At 40.5% G+C, this 14,872-nt stretch overlaps 1 protein-coding gene across 1 annotated transcript; it reads right to left on the bottom strand.

Moving 5' to 3' along the window:
• Positions 1–32: 32 nt before the first annotated feature.
• SNAP23 (synaptosome associated protein 23) lies at positions 33–14,434 on the bottom strand. Its single transcript, XM_079965239.1, has 8 exons — positions 14,264–14,434; positions 7,969–8,077; positions 7,567–7,608; positions 7,078–7,126; positions 6,067–6,184; positions 3,756–3,905; positions 2,918–3,062; positions 33–1,192 (listed from the first exon to the last, which is right to left on the bottom strand). Exons 2-8 carry the CDS (start codon positions 8,023–8,025, stop codon positions 1,127–1,129), a joined length of 627 nt encoding a protein of 208 aa, XP_079821365.1. The 5' UTR covers positions 8,026–8,077; positions 14,264–14,434; the 3' UTR covers positions 33–1,126.
• Between the last annotated feature and the right edge of the window lie 438 nt (positions 14,435–14,872).

The following is a 14,872-nucleotide window of genomic DNA, read 5'->3' as shown; positions in this document are numbered from 1 at the left end:
GTCGGCTTTTTGGTACACAACTAGATTCATAGTTTGTGTAGGGAAGAATGAATTTATTTAGGAAACAGCATTACAAAATAGTTTTCACTCAACCTTAAGCTCTGCATAACTTTCCAAACGTTGCTTTTTGATGGAACATTTCGCAGATCAAAATCTCTTTTCAGCAGTACCAGCAACCAAAGAATATGCAGCATTTACCAAGAAAAGGAAAAGATGTTTTCTGGCAACTCATACAATAATCTGCAACAGAGCTCTTCACCTGGAAGTGTTTTGCTTGGAATCCTGAGTTGATCATTAGGTGCTTTGTAAGCCCTTTCACCTCTCCTAGGTCCTCCAGCCACCAGAAAGTATGTCTGGGTAGAGCAAAAACTAGTAGGATTGATGACAAATACCCAGGAATAAAATGGGGGATAAACTCCTAAAAGTTTTGTGAGAGTCCCATGTCCAACTATACAGGGTTTTTTGTGTGTAGCTGGACTACACATCCCCTTGTTATCCAAATGAGAATTGCTATGGCTCAGAAAATGTACTTCTCTCATATATATATATATATATATATATATATATATATATATATACATTGCCAACAATGATGTTTTTAAAAGCCCCATTCTCAAAAGTAGTAGTTGCTGAACCACATATTCCAATTATAAGAATATAAAATGCACCCCCCCATCATGTATGGTTTGACCATGAAATCTAGGTGTTTTGTAAACTAAGGTCAGCTTTAAGACAAAGTTCATGAAAATTACTCATCGATTTTAGTGATGACATGAAATATTGAGTGAGGTAATGACATTCACTGAATGCATCCTCTTCTGCCTTTGCTCAGTTGCCTCACACTCACACATCTTACTGCAAAAGGGGGAGAAGGTACCATGGAAATATTTGAAGCCAGAAAACGAAACCCTGAGGATATATTAAAAAGAATAAGAAAGCCAAGTCTCTGTTGTGCTATTTTCCTGGATTCTCAAACCGAGTCTGTATACAAGCAACAAAAGAAGCCATATGATGCATGTCCTGCTTTGTTCCCTCTTCTGAATCCTGCCATCTTTCTTCTTTGGAAATTGAGGTTTGTAGGATAAAATGGACGTCTTCAGTTGGATAAAGAATTGGAAGCAGGCTGCTAATTTTCAATGAGTTTTTTGGCTCTTACATTGGCTTGCTCAATACGATCTTTGTTGGTTTCAGCCTGGAATACAAAATATAGCATAAGACTGCTACTAAACTAGAAAGATGAAAGCAAACTATATCATACTGTGATTCAACCATTTCTTCAGGAGCTGGCTCAGAATAAGTTTGATATTATGGCGAGTCAGTAGTTAAGTGGTGCTTGAAGCCATTTGAGCAGAAAAGCCTTTCACTCCTGCAACTCAGAATTTAGAGCAAATACCACCTACCAATGAAGATATGCTTAAAGTACTGGAAGAAATGCTTTGGACCCTGGGTGAACTGGCCACTGGCTGACTATTACACCAGCAGTTTAGGATTTAAGCTGGCTTCTAGAAGTGTTCTAGAAGAGCAAAATTCAATGCACTCATGTTCATCAATGAAGACCTAAAGGGGTTGGGCCTTACGTATCTGAGCCAACTTCCTTCTCCATGATCTGTTGTATGTTAAGAACAGCAAAACCATGATGGGAGACAATCTTGGGACCACTCTCCATATTTGGCACACCCTGCTTCAAGGAAGTCCAACCCAAACTACGCCAGAGTGTTTTCCAAAAGCAGCTAAACCTTCCTATTCAGTTAACTGTTTAGTGGCAGTAATTGTGATATAATCAAATTATTAGGAAATATGTAGCACACATATATAATAAAGAGCAATCTTTAGCTAAGTAAAGTAGGCCAGTATTCTCACACCCATATTACTGGAAGCATGGGAGAAGCCAAGGCAGGGAAATAGTGCTGTATTCTTTTGTGTAAACCACAGTCACTTAATTGTATTCATGCCTCAGGAGATCTGTATCAAGGTTTTCCAGGTCTTATATCATGTTCCTAAATAACTATGGTACCTCTGATTTGTGCATTTATATCTCATTAATGTAAAAACTGGTAAAAAAAACAAACCAAAACAATTCAAGCACAGAGTTGAACAGAGGTTCCTTTCCATGATTTCTCGAAAATGTACTTTGCTTTCAGTTGTCTTATTTTTAGTGCTGCTTAACATTGGGATTAAAAATCTAAGGCATATGGAATATTATATCTCAGCCTACCAGTATAATGTTTATCATGATTTTCTACACCGCGTGCTACAACAGAATCCAGAACAGTGGGACAAGAATTGTATCTGAGATAATCACTGTTTCTATATGTAAGAAGAAGAAGAGGAGTTTGGATTTGATATCCCGCCTTTCACTCCCTTTAAGGAGTCTCAAAGCGGCTAACATTCTCCTTTCCCCTCCTCCCCCACAACAAACATTCTGTGAGGTGAGTGGGGCTGAGAGACTTCAAAGAAGTGTGACTAGCCAAGGTCACCCAGCAGCTGCATGTGGAGGAGCGGAGACGCGAACCCGGCTCCCCAGATTACGAGACTACCGCTCTTAACCACTACACCACACTGGCTCTCTCACTGGTAAGGACCACAACCAGGAGAGTTTGCCATGAGATCAGGTTTAATCCTGTCTAGCTGCAGGACCCATCATCTGGGTACAAGGATATTGACTTATGCGTGCAAAAGGGCTATAGCCTGTTGCTAAATTGGAATGTGTTTTTGTTTAGACCACTTCTCTATCACAATATATAAAAATATATTTAAGTGGTGTGTAGAAAACTAAAACAACAACAAATATAACAAAAATACACAGTGTATCTGGCTACAGCTTAGCACTGTGGCCTTGAAGACTTATTAACTTGTCCACCTGGACACTAGATTTACCAACATTAAGACATCAATAGTTGAATTCTTCGTTTCTTACCTTAATGTTTATCTGATCTATCTGCTGGTTTTGTGTATCAATTGTGTTGCCCATCTCCACGGCCATATTTTTCAGGTTCCCCAATATGTTTCCAACTTGAGTTAGGTTTTCTTCCATTTCATCTTCTCTGTCATCATTTGTTATCCTGTTGAAAGTATCAAGGGAAACCAACATTGAGAAATCCCAAGTTCCTGTCTCCCGAATGTTATCGCATCCCAAGTTTTCAGAAGTATTTTCTGCTATGGAGGTTTCTACGCAAGTTTGTTTGAAAAATTGAATCAGAAAGTGATATAATCACCTAGAGACACTATAGATCTACTAGAAGTGTCTCAGAATGATCTCATGAATTACACAGAATAGCCTTGTTTGAATGATCAAATCAGAAGCTCTGTGAACCTATGGAAAGCCCCTTGGTGCAAAGTAGAAAAGATTCCAGAAATGGTAGTTAACCACAGCTTCTAGTTATAAATTGGGTGATTAATGGCTTCCAGTCAAGCCAGGATTCATAAGTCAACTTTAAAACATGACTTCATATTCTGAATTGTTTGGAATTCATTAACCATAGTTCCTGCTTCAAAAGTAATGAGATGCTGTGGTTAACTATGGCTTCTTGGCTTGTTTCCCTCACTCACACAAAGGGAAAAGTGAATTGGGAGCACGCCAGCTGTGTGCAACTGCATGGAGCTTATGTATATCTTGGCTAATGGAGCAAAGATCTGATTGTGTGGACCAGGTCAAAAGGTTTGTCCTTAAGTTTTTCAAAATGCAGTCACTACTATTGCGGAGAAAAGCATTTAGTCCTATAAATATTCAGGAGTGGGCAGGAGAAGTATCTTACCGTTTTATGTAGCCTCCAGATGTTGTTCCTCCCGAATTCTGTTGCAGATTGTTTGCAACACGCCCTGGCTGTTTAGACACTACACGATCATTCTCTATACCATCACCCCATGTTGTCTTGTAAGCTCTGCTAGTCTCAAAATTCTTTGTTCTACAAGGAAAGTCAGACCGCACATTATTAGATCAAAGATACAAAGTTTTAACAAACCTAATATGCAATATAACTAGTAATAGAAAGGACTGTTTCATACATGACAGAGTAATAGCCCCAGGTTTGCCACAGAAAATGCCATAGCGAGACCCAACCAATCCTGACTTCCTGATGTGTGTTCATGTTTTCAAATGCACATTCTTTACATTTGCACTGAGCTTTGTGTGTGCACCAAAAATGTCATATAGCAAGTGAATTTAAGACATATAATTTCACACTGGAAGCAACCTTATACAAAAATAAACACAACCATTTTATTTTTCTAAAGTTTGTATGTTATATTTAAATCTCGAACTGCTTTGGTATCCGAACTGTTTTCTTACCCCTCAGCCTCATTGTTGCTACTAATGGCTGCTATGTTAAAGAAAATCAACCAAATTGCAGTCTAAGATATAGGGCTACAATGCGTGTTTAAGAAGAAATTATGTATAATCTCCCAGCATTATATTTTTGGAACAGATGAATAGAGTATCAGTAGTTCAGAATTCTAATATTGTATGACCAAATTCAAATCACCACTAGAGTTTTTAACAAGTTGTACGTAAGATAATGATTCACGGAATAGTATACATGAGGGATTGGGAATCTGTGGTCCTCCAGATGTTCTTGGACTCCCAACTCCCATGAGTCTCAGTCAGCACTCAAGCATGATAGGAACTGGAGTCCAACAATATCTGAAGATCTATAGGTTCCCCGTCCCTGGTATAGATAAATGGGAAATAATTTCTTTTAAAAAAATGCAGTTTTGGAACTTTATGTGAGCTAACGGTCACTAGAAAACCCCCACTGTTAGCTTTTAGTGTTATTTCACAATATTCCTCCAACATTTTCCCCATTGTATACAATCCACCTTTTTCCCAAAACAAAATCCAAAATCCAATAGTATCATCCTAGAAGACTATTTCAGGTTTATGAGGCCAGAACAAGTAGTTTAAACACAATCTATAAGCGACATAGCACAGATACAAACACAACTACGGACCATCACAAAATAGCTTGCATGTTAAGACAGCATGCACATGCATATATGCACCCAGTTAGAACATCACCTTCAGGCAGCTGGTTAACAGTACAGGCTGCTTCATAAGATTGACCTTTTTCTAAAGTCCACTTTGACCAGTTAAGCGAATCCAACCTCTGCTGCTAAATCTTCATTTTATTAAGCAAGGAAAAGTGGGGTGGTTAGGAGAGAGAAAGAGAAAAGAGTGAGCAGTAAGACCAGCAAACTGATAAATAGTTGTTAGCAAACAAACTATTTCAAAAGTACAGCTGAGATTATGTTTGTGTTTAGGGGGGGAAAAGCAGCTTAACCCTAACACAGGGAGAAGGAAAAAACGATTAAGACTGCAACCCTCGTCTACTCAGAAGAAGAGCCTACTAAATTCAATGGGGGTCACTTCCATGTAAGTGGGGTTAGTACTGAAACTTAATTCTGTGAGTGCTGTATTCACTACTTGTGTTAAGGCCAGACCATCCCAAAATTACTAGAAGAAGGTTATAGTCCCTCTTCCTCTACTTAAGCAAACTGAAATAGATTCCATACAGATCTCTCAAATGTACATACGTCAAAATAAGACTATTTAGAACTATCACAAAAGCCCTCAAACAAGCTAAGCACTCTCCAGGAAAAAGGAGTTAGAATGTGATAGCAAAAGGAAGAAGAAAATAGGTATTTAGAATGTATATCATACTCCTGCCTGCCACCCTCTCAAAGCATTTCCAAATATTCCTTGCTTCTAGTCAACCTACTCTGTGTTTGTGTGAAATCTGTACCTTAACCATACCAACCAGGTATTATTTTAACAGTAACAAACAATTCTGGCACTGAGCAATATATACGCAAAACATTCAATAGTTCATCCAATAGTTCATCAATAGGTTATCCAAGCGTTTATTGTTACTTTTTCTTTTGCCCTTACACATAATCAGGTTCAAGGAATTTGTACTACTAAAAAATTTAGAACTTCCACTTAAACTTGGGGAAATAGTCTAAAGCACACCAGTTAAAAAAAAACTCCCAATCTTGATCTTCTGAGCATTTCTCAATGGCCTCAATTTTCCCCCTTGAATTTTGGAATTCATCAACCTGCCTTTAACTGACCTATTGCAAGGACAGACACAGAGACCGCAACACTTGTTGAGCTCCGTCAAGTTCTTCTCAGCTTCTCTCATGTCTTTGTTTATCTGGTCCATTCCTTCTTCTATACGGGTTAACTGTTCTAAGAAAAGTATAAAGAAAAAGGCATTTTAGAGAACTTAAAAGCTGCAAGGCTTGATCTTCAGATGAGAACTTTAATGGTTTGTGTTCAAAATGCTTCTCTAAAAAAGGGGGGAACCAAGGAAATGCATTAAAAAGTAACTTTGGAGTTGCAAGAGAAACCTTTTTTGAATATCAATAATATGCAAGTGAATCACACTAGTATCCACACCTGGGTGGACCCAGGCCCCAAATATCTGAAAGACCGCCTTCTTCCCTACAGACACTCTTGGATGCTGAGTTCAGCAGAGGGGGCCCTCTTGGTAGTTCCTTCACCCTCAGAGGTTTGGGGTGGGGGCCCCTATTCTGTGGAACTTCCTCCCCAGAGGTGCATCTGGCATCTTCATTATACAGCTTCCGGAGGATGCTGAAGACACACCTATTTACCCTGGCTTTTGACACTTGAGGTGCATAGTTTTAGAACGCACCTTATTTTTTATTATTGTAATTTGTTTTAAACTGTTTTTAATGTTGTGTTTTAATGTTGCAACCCATCCCGGGATCTTAAGTTGAAGGGCGGGTAAACAAAGAAACAATATTCATGTGCCTTAGGTCTCAAAACTGAAGTAAAAAAATACTGCATGCTGCACACAATATATTTTAGATAACCCAAGCCATAATACTACCAAACAAACTTATTCTAATCCAGCTCCTGAAGAATTGGTTGAATCACAGCATGATATAAACAGCTTGTTTTCATCTTTCTAGTTTAGTAGCAGTCTTATGCTATGTTTTGTATTCCAGGCTGAAACCAACAAAGATCGTATTGAGCAAGCCAATGTAAGAGCCATCACTCACTCTATCATCTATCTATCTATCTATCTATCTATCTATTATTACACATGCACAACTCACCCCCTTGTTCATCTAGCATGGTGAGGGTTTTGATTCCTGTATCTTGGGACTGTAAGAAAGAAAGAAAAATGATAGGAGATACAAAACCAGCAAAATCTAATGCTAGAATTGGACACAAGTCTGGACTACAACAGGCCATTCTACAGTGTTTCTAGTGAAGAGTACAATATTTGCATCAGTACCATGTAAACCTCAAGGAAGTCCATTTTTTGTAAAAGTATGTTCAGAATCTTGCACAAGATGAGCAATTTGGATGCAAATATCTGACAGCTAATTTATTTTTAATTTGAACCCTAAATACAGCAGCAATGCAAATATTTAAAGTTCAAAGTTGTTCCACCCATAGTCATCATCTACACATGCCTCATAATGGCACCCACATGCTTTAAAAATAGCAACAGCTGGGAACAGAACTGCAGGAATGAACTGCTCTCAAACAATTTGATTTGTTCTTCCCCATCCCTCACTCCCGCAAAAGCTTTTCCTTACCTCAATGGCCAGGCCAAGAATTCTCCTTGTGCTTTCCAAAGACTAAAACAAAAAAGAGATTTATTTTCAGCCATATGGACTTATAAAGACATTTAGTAATCACACTATATACAGAGTTTCATGTAACTGAGCATGATGTTATATTCCTGAACCTAAATAGATCCTACTAGGTTATATTGTTCATTTCAAATAGCAATATTCTGAAAACAGTATTTTTGTTTTCTAAATTAAAAGCTTGACGTATTAAGAGAGGTTTTTTCCTCAGTGGTACAGAAACCATTTTGGACAGCAAATCTCATTTACTATGATAGGGCTTTGTGCATCCTAAATAGCTTTCTTTAATATGAGGTCTACTTTCCACTACACAAGCACAAGAGAAAGAGAATAATCTAATATAATTACCTCATCTGTAACTTGATGGGCTCTCAATTGAATTTCATCAGGCGATAGCTCAGCCATGATTAACACTTATTTTCTGATCTCTGACTATACACAAACAATGGTATTTCCTCTGTAACAAAGAATACATTATTTACAAGCAGAATTCTAATAAATGTCAAATGATACAAGTGCTCTAAAGATGTGGTAACACAGTTCCTATTATATCTACATTCAGCTCAATTCTCAGGTCTCAGGACAAGGAACACACAATTTAAAATTTCAATATCAATCAATGACTGGAATATATAGGGAAAAGCCATAATGAAATAGCCCCTGTTGGAGATATGTTGATTGCTTAAAAGGTATAATTTAGTAAAAGCAGTGTCCATTCACCCAGGCACCTAGGTCAGTAAGAAGTTTTGCACTTTTACTTGATTAGTCAAATGAAGGAATGAAGGAATGAAGGAATGAGAAAAGACCAAGTTTAGCCCAGCCCCATTTTTCGGTGACCTGATCAGAAAGATAACTATAATAACTGGAATCAGGCAAGACACAGATAACAAGTGTAACCCATTCACCCCAAAGCAAAACACATTCTTATATCATATACCAAGTGCAGCAGCTGGGACCAAACAAAGAAAATGGCATTCTGTAAAGCCCCCACCTCATCCACATCTTAACACTCCCTAATTCTTTGCTCCTCGCTTTTAGCCTCTGTAATTCTGAGCCCTCTAGATTTTTTTGCTCTAGTCTAGTCCAAGACAGCACAGTTGACGAAGAAAAATATTTAACTGTTTTAAATGGTTTTATTTCTGTTGAAATGAAAGCACAGGAGGCAAAATTGCTATGTTAACCTACTAGGGTGAATCTAGGAGGGAATGGAGAATATGGAGTATGAAGGCAGAATGACATAATTACCCACAGAAAAGATGTTTCCCAATTTCTACCACAAACAAAAATCAAGTTTGTTCTTCCACCTTGGAGTCAGAAGGTATTAATTACTGTTACTCTGCCTCAGTTGTTTACTATCTTAGGAATTTGAGGCTTGCTGGCAACAGTGATTTCAGCTCTTAAAACACCCTGTGTTTCCCCTTGATTTTGAGCACTGTGCTGTTAAGACTTCAACAAAAAACACCCCCACTCCCTCTTATTCTCATATGAATAATTATAATTGCTAAACAATTTAAAGCTGAATTTTGTTGCCGTAATCCTAAAAAATGAACTGCTATTCCTTTGTGCAATGCTATCTTTTTCAGTTAGTATCTTCTTCAGAAGATATAATTTTGTTGATTTAGGGTCCTCTAGTTCTTGAGAGAAAAATACCAACAGGGAATCAAATCAGAATATAAAAAATTACATTAGCACTTCCCATAGAGAAAGCATTATGGCCTCCCCAAAAAGTTGCCACAATCACAACTTTCAACAATAAGGTAAAAAGGTAAGGTAAAGGATCCCTGGATGGTTAAGTCCAGTCAAAGGCGACTATGGGGTTGTGGAGCTCATCTCTCCTTCAGGCAAGGGAGCTGGCCTTTGTCCACCTACAGCTTTCCTGGTCATATGGCCAGCATGACTAAACTGCTTCTGGCACAACGGAACACCGTGACAAGTGCCAGAGCACAGGGAAACGCCGTTTACCTTCCCGCCACAGCAGTACATATTTATCTACTTGCACTGGTGTGCTTTTGAACTGCTAGGCTGGCAGAAGCTGGGACAGAGCAATGGGAGTTCACCCCATCATACGGATTCGAACCCCATACCTTCCAATCGGCAAGCCCAAGAGGCTCAGTGGTTTAGACCACAGCGCAACAAACAAAATGACCACAGTAATAATAATTCAGAAACAATGTCATATCTTCCTCAGAAGCAATAGATTCCTCTGAAAATGTCCACCCATACCTAGCGTATTACTTCCAGGGTGGCAGGCAATTTTAATGAGTCAAATAACATCAGTTAAAATTTGGCTAATTTTCATGTAGTGCACAGCCCACAGCATTTTGTCACAGCTCTTTCCTTTAAAGTTTAAACTATTCCACTCCCATCCCCTGAACCTGACACAAAAGATTCCATTCTCCATTTTTACCTTTACATTCCTCCTCACAATCAATCATTTCTTCCCCCAGACATTCATGTTGACTATAGAATGTTAGACGTTTTAAAAATAAACTTTTTGTTCCATTATGCTCTCATGATTCAGATTTTTTTAAATGGGTGACATCAAGTGATTTGACAGGTGGGCAGACCCACCAATCTGTCAAAATGGCTCACAATGGTTGGAGGAGGTTCCCTACCGCTTGCTGCATGTATTTGACATAGCCTGGGACTTGAACAATACGAATTTAACTAAGAAGAACATCAGGAATATTTAGCAGAATATCACAAGCAGAGATTTTTTGAAGTTGCACACTTAAATCTCATCAGAAGCCTGAAGGATCCAAGAATTTTGCAACACATTAGCTACCAACAACATTTGTACTAGTACTATTTTGCAGCAGAGAAGTTATTTCCCTATTACTTTACACTGACTAAAAAGTAAATAAATGTGAAAACAAAGACACCACTCAACATCTCTTCCTGTCTTTTTTATCAGCTTCCTAAATATGCTACAAGGACAATAGTGTTATTGCTGCTCTTTCAGATAGCACAGAAACAGCATGTTGATTGCTTTGCTTGTTTAACACTTGAAACAGCCTAAATACTACTTAGGAAGGCCTTCTAGAGTTAAGTATCTACTATCTACACTACAAATCAAAACCTCCACAGCTGTCAAACTACCCTTCCCAGAATATTTTTTTGAAAAGCTACAATAGGTGAACCAGTATAAATTTGACTTCATTTTGACTTCATTTTGTAGTTTGCTTCTGCTTTGTTGTTCAAAACTTTAGTAGTTGTCACATTCTAAGATAATTTGAAAAGAAGAATGTGTGGGTATGAACATTGTCTTGGAGGTAGTTTTCATGTATTCTACAGCAAAGGAACTCCAAATACCTGCTCCTACCTTAGAAAAGACCCAAAGACCCAAAGTTACAGAAGCAGTTCTGGAGACTGCATTTATACAAAAGCAAGTATGTTACTTGATTTGATCATTGAATGTAAGAGTAACTTCAATGAGCAAACAGGTCTCCGTAACCCAAGGTACAATCCAAAATACAGTTAGTAGTGGAACAACTAATTCCCCACAAATCGGCTTCTTCCTAGGGAGGAAACTTCTTTTATAAAGCTGTCTCAAGTGACTGCATACTTTCATGTTGATGTAAGGCGCTCTCTCTCAACTTCTTGGTCAACAAAAATGAAACAGCGCAATAGTGCTAGAAGACAGCCAATGCTGGAATTACTAAAATCCCCAGCAATGAATTCCGCTTGTGATATTAGCAAGCATTCTGTTGCTAAAGAGCTATCTTTTGTATTGATATTAATGGTGCCAGAAGTGAAACAGCTCCTCACCAGAGTATAAGTACTTCCACCTGCAGGGGAATAACTGCCAATTTTAATTTATAAATGCACCCTTTCACATCACTTTTAATCCCCTCCTGAGTTCCCCAATTTTTGTTAAGAAGTTACTCAGTAGTCACAAGCGACTGCTGTGCAGAAAGAAAAAGAGCACCAACTTTGGTAGCATGCACTGTGCAAAGGGGGATTGGAAACACGTGAACATAGTGATTTGCATCACAGCCTATATCTTTAAACAGAACACTTCCTGAGTAAATATCTTTTATTGCTTTGTGACTTACTCTGAAGAAGTCACAAACACAACACTTCCTGAATAAATAGCTTTTACGACTTTGTGACTTACTCGGAAGTGTATGATAGAAGCAATTGTGCAATATAAATAATGTTATTAGAAAGGTTATTTAGGTTAGTTGGAACATTGATGCAATTCTCATGGCAGACCTCATGGCTCAAGTATTTTGTATATATTAAAACTGTAAGTAGGATATGACCATCAGCGCCATGGAACATCAAGTTATTCCTGATGTTCATTTTCCCTCTCTAAACTGGGTCTTAAAGGCTGAATGCTCTGAGGCTATTCAGTTCCCCTTTTCCCCTCAGCCCATTACCTTCCCTGAAAGTCTGGAGACTCTCCAGCTTGGCACTCAATGCAATGGAAGGGTTGTGGCTGGAAAGGAAAATTGCTACATCCTCTATGCATGCATAAAGTTGCCTTCAACATTCACAAGGGGCTCTTTGGATCCCAGTCCTAATCGTCAAAACGAAACAGAACTGAGTATGTATGCATCTAAGTTAAAAATGTATAGAGTACTATTTGTAGTATTCTTAAGAGTATGACTACATTAAGAAACAAGAGCAGGGAATAAAACTCAGGAATGGCAAATGTTGTGGGGGTGCTAACATATGAAAGTAAGCTGATAGTGCTAGATGCATAGGCCTGCTGGCTACCCTAACTTTTAAGGAGATAAATGTGCATGGTAGCAAGAGAGGCCAGTACTATGTGTGAACAAGATCTCAAGTCATACAAGAAGACAAGCTTATGGCAGCCTTGTAATTTCCTGCTCATCCCTGGAAACTGGGGATTCCTGGGATTCCTGCAAGCAACTTTTGAAGGGTTCTGAAAAAGCTGTGCTCTATATTTCACTAACAGTTTGGCTGCTGCATGAGATACCAAAGCTGATGGCAAATATAGTCCTCAGAAGGACTATGAACCAGATGGAGAATAGCCAACACAGCCTGGAATAGTTTATAATGTACTGAATGGGTAGAGGATAAGGGGAGAGTGCTCTTTGATCAGATGCAGCTGCATAGGGCTGTGCATTCAAGGGAGGAAGGAGCAAGTTTACATATAATAGTTAATAGTTATCTCTACGTACAAAAGACATGGGGTGAAGAGTAGAAAAAAGAAGTGGGAGGAGTTAGAAAAGATCAAGTAGATGGGAAAATGGGGAACCATATGGGAGAATAGAAGAACAGGAAATAGCAAAAGAATAGAAAGCATGGACAGAACTGAATTATTGGAAATAAGATGAACAGCTCCATATTGCACAATCTACTTCATGTACCTTACCAAAGATTCAAGTTATATCATGTTCTCAACATTATGAAGATGTAAAGGCTTTCAACCTAGTGTTGGGTCCAGATTTGGGCAATACTGTATATCCTTTGCTAGCTTTTCTTCCAGCCACTCTGACACTGCCCAGTCATTTGCCTTCTGCTTCTTGGGCTAATGTGTACCACTGCCCTGAAGTAGAGAATGGGTGGAAGTTGCTCTCCTTGCCCTTGACCATACTCCTGGCCTGTGTATGTACCACAGTTCCCAGGATTCTTTGGAAGAAGTTATGTGTTTTAAACGAATGGCTTTTCTGAGAGAGGTCACACACAAAAAAGCACTAACAGCAAGGAGGAAAAAGACCAATAGACCCTGCTTTGGTGTGGGCCTTTGCAGGTGTCCTACAACACTGACTCCTGAGTGAACTTCCAATTGTGGAGCATACTGTGAAGGATAAAAGTATGCCTTAAAACTCTTGTTCTCCATAAACCAGCTACTGCTATTACTCTGAAATGCCTACTCACTTGTTTTATGTACCCTCTGCTGGGAACGCCCCAAAACAGAAGTTACCTTCTCCCTTAAGTGCCTTTCCATTCTAAACCACCCTCAGGAATTAAGGGCTCAAAAAAAGGATTCACACCTTATGCAGCAATGATATAGCATGAAATATAGGGCAGCTCTGAGGAGAGGAAGCCAGTTGGCCACATTCCTTCAGGAATCCCTAACTCCCCAAACCAAGCGGGGCCTGGAAGGGAGGCCAGTCCCAGGCAGGCAGGCAGGCACCCCGGAAGCCGGGAAGGGGCGGCAGGGCAGCTTCGCCCGCCGAGGTCCCTCCGCTGCCGGGGATGCGAGAGCGGCGCCTCTGCCTCTCTCTCCCTCCCTCCCCGCCGCTTCCTGCACTAGCCGCCTCTCCCTCTCTCCTCCTTCCTTCCTTCCTTCCTTCCTCCCTCCCTTCCGCAGGGCTCCTCATCCGCCCGCATTCCTGGGCCACTCGCCGCAGATCCTCGCCCAGGTTCAGCCTCCAGCCCAGCCGACCATTATATATATAGACATATATACCCTGTATATACAGTATGTGTGTATGAAGCCGAGAGACGCCCAGCCGGCCCCTTCCTTTCCCGGGCACCTCGAGCGCCCCACCTCCCTCCGGCACCTCGCCCGACCTCCCCTCCGAGCAGACCCCGCACTCGCACCTTCCCTTGCACGCCGCTGCACCCATTCACACGTACTCGGGGAGCCCGCTTCTCCCCAGCCCCGGATTCCCCGCCGCCGCCCCACGCTGCCCGCTCCTTGCTTTCCCTTTCGAGGCTCACTCACGCGGCTTCGGAGTCGACCAGCCCTCGCCCTCCTCTCCAGCCCCGCAGCCGGGAGCTCGGGCCTTCCGCTCTGCCTCGAGTCTGCGGGGACCCCTTCGCTCGGCCAAGCCCCACCCGGGCTACTTCCTCACAGCCTCCGCCCTCCAGTTCCTTCTTGACCGACGAGGTGTCTCCTCCTCGCTCCTTGACAACAACACCCGCCTCCTCCGCAACCCCCACTCAGGACTGCATTAGTCGCTTCCGCTTCGAGTTATTGGCGAAAGCGAGTGACTGTCAAGCTTCGCGTCCTCCTTTCGCTTTCCAGAACACCAATAATCACTGTTTGGTTTTCTGTACTGTATTCGGTTTCCATCTGGCCTCGCTTTCTATAACCTCCCCTCCCAAACTTGTGCACACATACCTATAACTCTGGGTAATGCTTCTTGCATCTAACGCAATGCACAGTAGTCCGCAAACACTTATGCTATAACAACTTTGTTGATCTCTCAGGTGTCACAAGACTCTCTATTTTGCTGCCAAAGACTAAGACAGCTGCTCATATAGAGAGTTGTTTTTGTTGGTGCGTTCCTTTCCACTCCGTTAGTTGGTTATCGATTCAAAGTGCCAAAGC

This window comes from Podarcis cretensis (genome assembly GCF_951804945.1).
Source record: "Podarcis cretensis genome assembly, chromosome: 1".
NCBI lineage: Eukaryota > Metazoa > Chordata > Lepidosauria > Squamata > Lacertidae > Podarcis > Podarcis cretensis.
The sequence above is the reverse complement of the archived record's forward strand: the minus strand, read 5'-3'. Positions and strand labels throughout refer to the sequence as shown.